The sequence below is a fragment of the Mizuhopecten yessoensis genome, unplaced genomic scaffold (genome assembly GCF_002113885.1).
Source record: "Mizuhopecten yessoensis strain PY_sf001 unplaced genomic scaffold, ASM211388v2 scaffold11139, whole genome shotgun sequence".
NCBI lineage: Eukaryota > Metazoa > Mollusca > Bivalvia > Pectinida > Pectinidae > Mizuhopecten > Mizuhopecten yessoensis.
Window position 1 is genome coordinate 841,865 of NW_018408899.1, and position 10,954 is coordinate 852,818.

The following is a 10,954-nucleotide window of genomic DNA, read 5'->3' on the forward strand; positions in this document are numbered from 1 at the left end:
GAATTTTAGTAATTTTCTATTTTCTTTACTGATGCTAGTGATGGTTTTGAATTAATCAGTACATACTGTAATTTGTTCATTTTTTACAAATCCTGATCAACTTGCATTTCAGGTCTAGGAAGGACAAAAAGCGTGATCGCAGCCAAAACAGGGATCGTGACCGTGATCGTGACCGCGACAGGGAAGGGAAGAAAAAACGTCACAAGGACAAAGATAAGGAACGTGATCGCGATGACAAGCACAAGGAGTCAAAAGCCAAGGACACCAAGGTCATACGTAACTACGATGAGGAAGAGAAATTGCTTGAGAACAGTAACAGCGACTCTGAGGAGAAACCAGTGAAATCGACTCCTTCAGACAGTAATCTACAGCCTGTAGATATGGATATGAGTGATTAGTGTAAACCTGGCACCACACAGACTGCTTAGTTTATCTTATAAGGATTCAGGATATTTACAGAACTCTAAGGAAAATTTCTGCACAAAAATTAGAATTCAAAAATTATTAGTTTTGCTTTATTTTGTGAAGAATTCAGGATATTTACAGAACTGTTTGAAAATTTCTTTAATTCAGAAACTTAGAATTCAGAAATGATAATAGAGTTTTGCTTTAGATTTGTTAAGGAATGAATTATTTGTGTTAATATTCAAACAGACAATACAAATTGTTAATCACTTGATGATTCCACTTGTCTTTAAAAATGAACGTTGCATTGTGGTTTCTAGCATCTACTTTTTACACACAGAAATTAAAACTTCTTTAATCTTTAAAAGTCCATTTTCTTTCAATAGGTAGATTATTTTTAATCAAATGATGAACAGTTACATTTATCTGTATGGAAGCTTGTATACAAACAAGTGATGAACATTTTTTAAAAATAAATGAAGTTTATGTATTTGTTGTAAAAGTTTTATTAGAATTGTGCAGGACAACTAAAAAGTAACATCATGTTATCTGCCCTTGTTTTAATGTGGAATAGATAAACTGTCAATCTAGGTAATGACAGAAAGTTGATCCATGCCATCAGTATCCAGCAACAGAAAATAGATAAATGTGATATGAGGTGTGATGATGAAGGTTTACATTGGACACCTATTCAACAATACAAAATGACGATACACCAGCTGGAGGGTAAGCACTGGTACATCTGTGCTTATTATGCTTATTAGTAACGAAGCGATGGAATCTTAAATTTGTAAATATGGTGAAACAAATTCTTTAACAATTCCAAATAGTTAATAGAATGCTTTTAAATTAATATAGAACAAGGCATTAGATACAGAGTGTTGTACATTTAAATTCAGTTGTACCAGTTTGAAACATTCTAAAACATATCCCTCTCTGAACAAAGCCTAACAAACAACACTTTCACCGATACCAGTTTTATTTGATATACACTGCCATACGAAAAAAGGAATTATGAATTACTACTTACTATTGTCTGGTCATTGCATTAACAAACACGGATGTACACTTTCAATTTTACCAGACATGGCTGTAAATTAATTAAATAGGGTGATTTGAACGTGTACTGTCCTACAACAACGTCATTGTAACTAGCATATATTTAATGTATCACATTTCTTTTTCTTCTGTAAATGAACTATCCGAGCATAACTGTTTTACCCTTTATCAATGTTTTTAAATTGTGGTTTCCTTTTTTGAAATTAATTGCCTGGAAATAAAATCAAGACAATTTGAAAAATTAATCAAATATGATACAAGTAATGACCAGAAATATAAGGACTAATTCACAGTGGGTGACATGTTAAAAACCGTGCTACATTTTTCTTTTTTAAACATTTTATAACTTGGATAATAAGAGGCTGTTTTGGTCAATAACTTAACTCTTATAAAATACACATATACTTAGGTGTATACTTGCCTGGTCATACAAAGCCAATAAATTTGCAAATAACATGAAATTTTTGTGTGATATGTTAATCTGGCAACATATGGACCTATCTCGGGTGGCTAAAAAATACACAAAATATTGGCATATTTTTAGACAAAAAATGAGACAATAAGAAAAACATAACAAGAATAATAGTAATGTTTTGTGTACTAATAAAACAATTTAAATATATTAGTGGTGTTGTTCTTTCTATACTGAACCAGCGTATAAATTATAGCCTATTTGCTGGTACTTTACTTGAAATTAAGTAAAGAAGGCACATCTAGATTGTTTTATGTCTTCCCTTCGAATCAAGGGAGAAGTACTTTGTTATTGCTGGTTTCTCTAATAATTTCTTTTCAGGGAAACTGTTAAAGATATCTTGATGAAATTTGCAGTATTTGCATCAGCCACAGGCAATTTGCAGTGCACTGTCAATAGGTCTCTGTAATATTTACCTCATCAAAGGACATATAAATGCAAAATTTTCAGTATCATCTAGTCAACATCTTTCAACCATAAAGATACTTTATGAATCTTGCTAACTATGCAACAAACGCCCTTACCTATTATGTCCCCAGACATGCATCCATAAAATTAATTCCCTATTATTTGTATGATAGGGATGTATCTAAATCAATGTTAAGTGCATTAAGTTCATTAATAGGTAAAAGTTACACCATAGTACAAATCTGATATCATGGACTGGACAAAGCCCAACGTCTGGTATAAAAAAAAAAACAGTGCTAGACTCGTTTGATATCATTACCTGTTAATGGAGAACATTTGGTAAACAGGTTGAGAATACCATGGGGATATTGCTGTAGCAATATTAGGTTTACATGTTGTAGGATTCAAAATGATTATCATAATAAAATATACACACAAATACACATTTCTGCAGTCATGTAACACACTGAATAAATGGGGCAAAAATCTGATGGCATCACAAATTCAAGACAAAGCTGTTCTGAATATTCTTTTTAAAAGTTGTTCATGGTTTTGAACAGCAAACAAGAATAGGAATACCAATCCATCTTACAGTTCTCCCTAAAGTTTATGTCTTGAAAATCATGCATTACCATGTCAACCAGCTGATTTTCTTATTACATGTATTTACAATGAGATTTACACTAAATGTTTACATATTATCAGTGTCAAAAAAGAAAAAAAACACGAGAAAAAGTATAGGTACTGAGTAGTTGACAAAACAATAGCAACATTCTGGAATCTTATCTTTTTTTAAGAGTTTTTTCCTGAAGAATATAAAAACAGTGTATATCAATATTGGGTTATGTTACATATATACTGACAGACCATGTAATATCTGCAAACGACAAACCTAAATGATTCTTAACGTTATTAGGAAATAAAACCGCTAGTAAAGCAGAAATAATGGATTCTAATAAAATTCCGCTAAATAAACTGCATGTCTCATTTAAAATTCATACTGTACCGGGATATACATGTCATATACAGAAGCTGAAGTATTACAGGGGCTCATTGAAACCCGGGTTACTCCTTTTATGGCAGCAGGCCAAAACGTTTTCACGTTAAATTCCACCCCTCGGACTTTTCTCGCTATCCTGGATCGGCAATGGTAGGCAATTCCATCTACAAGAACTGTCCATGTCAACAGTTTCAATGAATATAGACACGACCAAGAGAAAATAATGTCAACCAAAATATTGTGTCCCCTGGGCCTGATAAACGTACACAATTTAAGATTTACTTTTCTTAATGTATTTAATGAGGGACATAATGATATCACTAAACATTGTGTACTTCTATGGAGTTAACGGTTGCTTTGGTTACACCAGTATAAAGCGATTGCTATACTACGGGATGTATCTGACGACGTGGATGTGTCCATCACTCTGAGCGACCCACAGCCAGTTAATGTTGTCAATGCCAACTGCGGTTGGATACACCGGTCCGTCGTATTCCGTCATCAAGAATTTTTGGAACTTTCCTTCGCATGTTAACTGGTGAATGGTGTGGTTCCAGTAATCGGAAACGATAAGACGGTCGTCTTGATCCTTGCATAGTCCTCTGGGATGGAATATTTTGGCTGGCTCAGGTCCTATAACTCCCTCATATTTTCCCCCAGTTTCTATATTCACGACATTTCCTGGCTGGAACTGAATCAGGGGAAGTTCCTGGGAAGTGTCCAGCATGTAAAAGGCCGATGCTGTGTGGACACTCTCGCTGCGTTGTTCTCTATAACGCTTGCTATTGTTTAGAATTGATAATTTGATACCGTTGTTGTTGTATTCATGAAATTGTTCTTCTTTTTCATATCCTGTTACTTCCATGGCCAGTAGAATCATTCCAGAATGTGAGATGCGAATAGTTTGCAGAGAATACTTGTAATTCTGGTCAGTTTTGAAATCAACAAAGTGATGTAACTGACCATCCGATGTCACACGTTTGATGGCGGTACTGCAGGTCTGTTGTACGTATATTCCGCGTTCTGTGACGGGAGTGATGTACTTTACATTGGTCATAACCGGAATAATGTCCGTCTGCATGTATTTAACCAGTGTTGTATCGACAAGGTACAGCTTGTTTGTCGTTACCACAAAGGCTTTTTTGGCGCTTATCGGCGAGATCTGATCAATTTGTGAATCACAAAACCTGAACTTGGTAGATGTTTTACTAGGACTGTCTAACGAAGCAGTTCCAGTCACTTGGCCAAACCACTGCTCCATTTTATCAGCATTCCCCATTTCTGTGCTAAACGTTAGCGATTTCCCTTCATGAGAACCTTCCAATGTATCCCCGGTTGGTACACCAGTCGTATTTTGAAGCATTTCTAAAACATGTACAAGATTTGTGCCGTTGATATTCTCATCATATTTTGGATTTCTTTTAAACGATTCCAGAATTGCAAGACTTATCTCTGAATTGACAGCGCTCATATCGAGACGTTTAAGTTGATTTTCCTGATGGGTTTTAATCAGCGACTGTTGATTTTGACTCCAAACTTCCAGCAGTGTGGATAATTCCATCTTTCTGTTGTCGACTTCTGCAGACACATTTTTGCAAATTTCCACCACATTTTCTTTCTTCATTGTGATGGTTCTGATATTCTGTTGAACTTTACTGACCATTTCCTCAGTTGTCTGCTCCAACCGTTCATTCAACTCTTTTCTTTTTGTTGTGACAACATCATCCATTTCGCAAAATTTGTGGTTACTATGGTCCCCATCTATGAGACAGGATGTGCATACCAGTCGGTCACATGATCTACAGAATAGAGATACTTCTTTTTCTCTGTGTAGGAAACAGAATGCTGATTTCTCCTTCAAATATTCCATAGCAGTTTTCAGCTTTTTCTCCGATACAACTTCTTCGGTCTCAAAACCAGTTTCTACTTGTGCGCCGGGATCATTACGGATATCCAGACAGTGTGCCATCTATGCAACCTAAATTCTGCATGCGCTGCTGTGCACTGCAATTGAAAAAAAAAATGTTTTTAATTGGAACATTTCCGGGAAATTATATCATTCCAGTAGAAATAACTAAAGTCGAGCTTCAAAATAATGATAAAAACAATTTATGGAATTAATGTGCCCTACTCTGACGTAGTGATAAATAACAGTGTCAAGTTCTTAATATGAAACAAATAAATAACATCAACCAGTCAGAATTGATGAAATACCTGCAAACATATTAAATGTGCACAGTTCCACATATCTCGAACTGGCCATTAACTCATACATAGGTAAGAAATACATTGCCCAGAAAACGTTGTGAAAAGAAATAAAAAGAGAGTAAGGCCCTGGGGCCTATCGCTCATCTGAATGTTTAAACAATTCCGTCATAACTGTACATGGTTATAAGTCCTACGGATCGCTAGGACACCAGGGGCAATCAGCCCTAGCGAACGGCTTCATTCCCAGCAATTCATGAGAGGACTAAGCCGTAAGCTGAAAACATAGTGTCCGTCTCACACAATAAAAATCATTACGCTAGAGCAATGGCTTGAACTTTTGAAAGAACCAAAAATGGGTACTGTTTAGGACCATAATTCAAATCAATATGGTTACCAGTGGCTTGAATGAAGATGAGATCAAGTTTAAAATAGCTCCACCAATCAGAGAACTAGTTATCATCTTAGGTTACGAATTAAATAGAAAAATAACACTTGGTCAGGGTCATTGATGGAATATTTGAATAATGATTTGTCGAAATCGGTCTAAGGGAAAATTATGATTTTAAAAAGAAGAAAATGTTTCAGCCAAGGCAGACAAATAGGTCTGAGATGATATTTTGCATATATTTTTTACATCTGCTTATTATCTCCGAAGAAAAAGTGAAAAATGTTTTGCCCTATTTCTCATATTGAGCCTCCTCCTTCTGGTTAGGAATCAACGCTAATTAAATTTGCAATTTATTTGCAGTGACCGGGAAGTTTTATTTACTTCGGTTTGTCGACAATCGTCAATATTTAGAGAAGTATTTGTCAGGATAAGATGGGTAACGGACAAACGGACCAACGAAAACTGTATTAATCAAAACCAAATATCAATTTCAAAATGTAATATTTATATTAGCAAGGTTTAGGCTGTTATTTATTAGTGAATGGTGAAGAATTTTGCAAATGTTTTTGAGGACCAGGAACCTATTATAATTGTGAAAACACGTACCGAGATACAAGTGACTTCTTTCTTTATGACGCGGATATACTTTGTAATACAACAATGCAGACACGCCATACAATCAGACGACATTACCTTGGCGAATCATTACATGTCACTCGGTGCACCCCTTGTCTGAATGCGAAGATGTCGCTTTTCAATCACCCATAGTAAAATAGTGCATATTGTCCAGCTATGTCATAAAGCAAAGACTGTCTATGCTACCTTTTCACTGTACATTTCGAGTAAAACACTATTATAAATACATGCAAGAAAATACAGAAATAAATAATTTTAAAGTTTACATTTTAATTGGAGACTTATTGTGTACAGGGGGAGGGCCGGACCATACCAAAGAGTTGTTCAGGTTCTGTAAATATATTTGTTTTGTGTAGGTATCTGGAATCCTTAGTATTAACAACTAACGCTTGAACCTCTTTTTAATTCCTAAAATAATTCAACATGGGACGCCATACGTTGACGAGTTGTTTGACGTAGGAAAAAAACTGAGAGGGGCGTTTTCAGTGACTGTCTAGAAGACGATTCATGCAATTGATAAACAGTAATTGCGTGTCGATTCACAAAGTTATGAATATATCGTTGTAAAGTAGATTTAGTTATATTGACAATTATTGAAAAATAAAAAATAAATAACAAAACGGTTCCCGATAAAAGTCGGACAGAAACACTACCGATCACCTGTAGGGATAGCTGCGGGAACCGTAGCTTCTAGGCCCGTTTATTTGTGTTTTTTTTGTTTTACTTTCGGACCATCGAATGTCTGATAAACGACTGGGCCTAGAAGCTACGGTTACCGCAGCTACTCGATCGATCGATAGAGATTTTGTAGTCACCTTACTGATATTAAAGTGATTAATTAGACGAATCATAAGAAACGTATTTTTGTCAGCTTTAAACTCAATACAACTTATGCAAAATAACAATGTTACATAACGCAATGCGAATACACTCCATGTATCCATGGCAACGAAATCATTTTCGGCGTCTATTTATACGCAACAACACTACGGAGATAATAAGCATGGAAATCAGTGTTCATAGGCAGGATGCAGTAAAACCAATGCGGGAAAAAAATCATTAATGTTTCTAGTACTCGCATGCCTCTATCCTGTGATACTCGGTGGCATATGTCACCCTCTACCTTGTGACCTATATATTTATGCGATCTCCGCCTTCGATCGTTGGTGAGCGATATAAATGAATAAGGACAGTTATTGTTCAATTACTTTAAAGCCATCCTGAATCCTGAACCTAATCATGTTGGGCGTTGACAGACGAACCATTGAAATCGTTCTGTAACAAACACAAATCAATTTCAAAATCATTAGTATTAACATCAAAAATGGTTCATGGAATTTCAAAACGACTTTGAGAACAAGGAAACACCTTTGTCATGCTGAGTTCTCAATCTACCAAATATTTCGGATTATTTCTAGATAGAGTACAGTAATACATGTTCTGTTATAAAACTTATTTACACTAAATTATATACTACATGCAGATGACTTTTTATGTTTCTATCTTATGACACAGATATATTTTGCAACGCAACTGCGCAGACGCCTGATAAGTATTTCGGCTAACCTACAGGTCATTTAGCCCATCGGTTGTCGAAATGTTTTATATACGTATACTATATATATATATATATCTTACTGTTAAGCTTCCGGGTTTCGCATATGTAGGTTGCCTACACTATATCTCTCATCGCTCATTTCCAGTTTAAATACGATTATAAATACACGAAGGTAAACACAAGTAATGAACCATTAAGGATTTGAAATCTATATTAATATCAAGAGACTTGTATAGAGGGTGAAGGGTGGCTCAAAAACCCATGACACCTACTTTAGTGCATCGAAATTTGATCAACCCCGTCCTATCACTGTCTATCACAATCACAAAAGCTAAAGCTGGTTTTGCGTGTAGAAATTTCAATCCTTAACGTCTCGGCTTTCGACACTCGAACTTCTTGTTTAATGTGAAAATACTACTTTGACATGAGACGCCATACGTTTATGAGTTATTTAACACCGTTGTTAGGAGCATACTATCAATTAATAAGACAAGCATTTTCATTGGCTGACTATTGTAAGGTTACGGAACCATCAGACAGTATAATTGGGAAAGGCGTGGCTTTTCACATAACGGATTTAAATATATGACACTTTGAATATAAATACCAACATGGCGCGCGGAAAAGGTCAGACAGAAAACCCACCTGGAACCTGGACAGAGAGCTTACAGCCACATTACTGCTGTTACTCATTATTAATTAGACTGAACGTAAGGAAAGTATTTTTGCCAGCTTCAAATTCAATAAAAGATGTGCAAAATAGCAATGTTTACAAAACGAACACCTTCCATGTATCCATGTCAACGAATCGAACTATTTGCAGTTCTTTCAACTCTCCACATAAATATTTTGTAATTTAATTAAACGATACCAAAGTGTTACTTTCTACACAAAAATGTACGTATTAAACGTGTCGCAACGTTTTAAGACCGATTGGTCCCTTTGTCAAGCTATAACTGAGTGAGCGAAATTGTATATGTTTTATGTCAACAACATCATCACAGGGGAGGACAGCACTTAAAAGACGCACTCAACCGTTGCTATTCCGAATGGTCAATAAACAAAGTGAAAAGAGCTGTAAAAGAAAAGACAGAAAATAAAAATAAAACGAGACAGAAAAGATAATAAATGAGAGCCAAACCAAATGCAAAGGCTGGGTCGCAATACCCTACGTAAAGGGGACATATAAGGCGTTTGCCTGGGAGATGAGGAAACACCGTTTCAGAACCCCGATGAGACCACTGACAACACTCAGACATTTACTGCTGCGCCCCAAAGACAAGACTGACATTAAATTCTATGAAAACGTTGTTTGCAGTCATATATAGGAAAAACTGAGAGGAATTTTAGTACACGTCCGAAGGAACATCAAAAGGACGCGGCGAAAATGAGCAACATCACAATTGCCAGATCCACACGGAAAACATCCGCAACCCAGTACAATAAATCGACATTAACAGATCACGCTAACACCCAAGGAACAACACATAAAAACGAGACAAATCAAAGAAGCAATCAAAATCAGGAACAATCAGAACATGAACAGAGACGAGGGGGACACAAGCTGAGTCATATGTTTAACTCGATACTGACATAACGGGGGAGGGGGCTAGATCTACATCCTACCTGTAACCTATTTGATACAGTGTGTATACGCTCCCTATCGATAGGCGAAACGTCCCGGGTCGAGTGACATATCAAATATAATTCCGTCACATCGTTGTACAGGTAATTCTTTTTTACAATTTACTCATTCAGTCATAGCTTGACAAAGGGACCAGTCGGTCTCAAAACGTTGCGATGTTTAATACGTACCTTGTTTGTGTAGAAAGTAAAACAATGAATCGTATTGACGATTGTATCGTATATGTTGTATGCCTTGGGCTTCCCCTTTTATACAGTGCATCAAGGTGTCTGACAGACATCCTTGGTAAGAAAAATGTTCAGATCTTTCTGACATTATTATGGAAGAGGATGTAATTTTCATCTCACACGATGTACTTGATTTTAAAGTGGTCAAGATCATAACGGACTGGTTGATACCGATACAATTCTGAAGAAGAAAAACGGGTCTCTGTTGACAACATCATCGGTTTGTTAGTGTTTATACAAAACACGAATTATATCTTATTCTGGGATACCATTTTACCAGTAAAATTTCTTGGCTGGAATGGGGAGCCCAGTAACACCTGTTGTTATCTTTTTTAATGGAACACAAGAGGCAGAAAGTCATCACTCCGCTTGAATAAAATGACATCCAGAATTATGGAAAAATATGTTGACGATATCTCGGAAGTTGTATAAAAAGTGGGGGAAACTTTTTAACAACTCCCATAACCAATTTTATGACACGGCTCCACAAAGTTTATATCTGAAGATCGAAGCCGATGGTAAAATACCTTTCTTGAACATTCAATCCAATTGTTGGTGTGTGAAACAGACTTGCACACACTCATCGTATGAGTTTCTGATCGTTCAATCCAATTGTTGGTATGTGAAACAGACTTACACACACTCAATACTATTTTCACAATAGCCATCTACGTCAACAAAACCACAATCGATCGAACTCAGATTCGTTAAACTGGAGCAAAATTTGAACAAAGGACAGATGTACATGGAGACCCTTGAAAAGTACAAGGAGAATAAAAACAGGTGCTCCGGAAGAGTAGGTGTCTTCTGCTTTATCGATGACACCCGCCATGTAAATCTATGTCGGATCCAAATAATGGCACGTCCTCGCATCAAGAACTGGGGTAGTGACATCAAAATCACAAGGTACTTGAGTAAGCATATTAAAAAACATCGTCCGTCATATCA

The 10,954-nt window shown here is 36.1% G+C and overlaps 2 protein-coding genes across 14 annotated transcripts in view; one reads left to right on the top strand and one right to left on the bottom strand.

The window, feature by feature from the left end:
* Positions 1–4,670, top strand: part of LOC110466620 (probable splicing factor, arginine/serine-rich 7) — a 27,888-nt gene extending 23,218 nt beyond the window's left edge. For all 10 annotated transcript variants that reach the window (XM_021523210.1, XM_021523214.1, XM_021523213.1 and 7 more), the window contains one exon: positions 113–4,670. In XM_021523210.1, the coding sequence (XP_021378885.1) occupies positions 113–398 (286 nt within the window). In that variant the 3' untranslated portion in view covers positions 399–4,670. The remainder of the gene's footprint in view (positions 1–112) is intronic.
* On the bottom strand, positions 1,438–8,595 carry LOC110466621. Of its 4 annotated transcripts, none has more exons than XM_021523222.1 (2): positions 8,475–8,595; positions 1,438–5,351 (listed from the first exon to the last, which is right to left on the bottom strand). In XM_021523222.1, the coding sequence occupies exon 2, from the start codon at positions 5,311–5,313 to the stop codon at positions 3,733–3,735; it is 1,581 nt and encodes a 526-aa protein (XP_021378897.1). In that variant the 5' UTR covers positions 5,314–5,351; positions 8,475–8,595; the 3' UTR covers positions 1,438–3,732. The 4 variants fall into 4 exon arrangements, with proteins under 4 accessions (XP_021378897.1, XP_021378898.1, XP_021378899.1 ...); XM_021523223.1 differs by having other exon boundaries at positions 1,438–5,348; positions 8,472–8,595; XM_021523224.1 differs by having other exon boundaries at positions 1,438–5,348; positions 8,407–8,595.
* Positions 8,596–10,954: the final 2,359 nt, after the last annotated feature.

Bases quoted from the DNA above. Each gene is read 5' to 3' on its own strand.
- LOC110466621 (XM_021523222.1), bottom strand. From the start codon at position 5,313: ATGGCACACTGTCTGGATATCCGTAATGATCCCGGCGCACAAGTAGAA.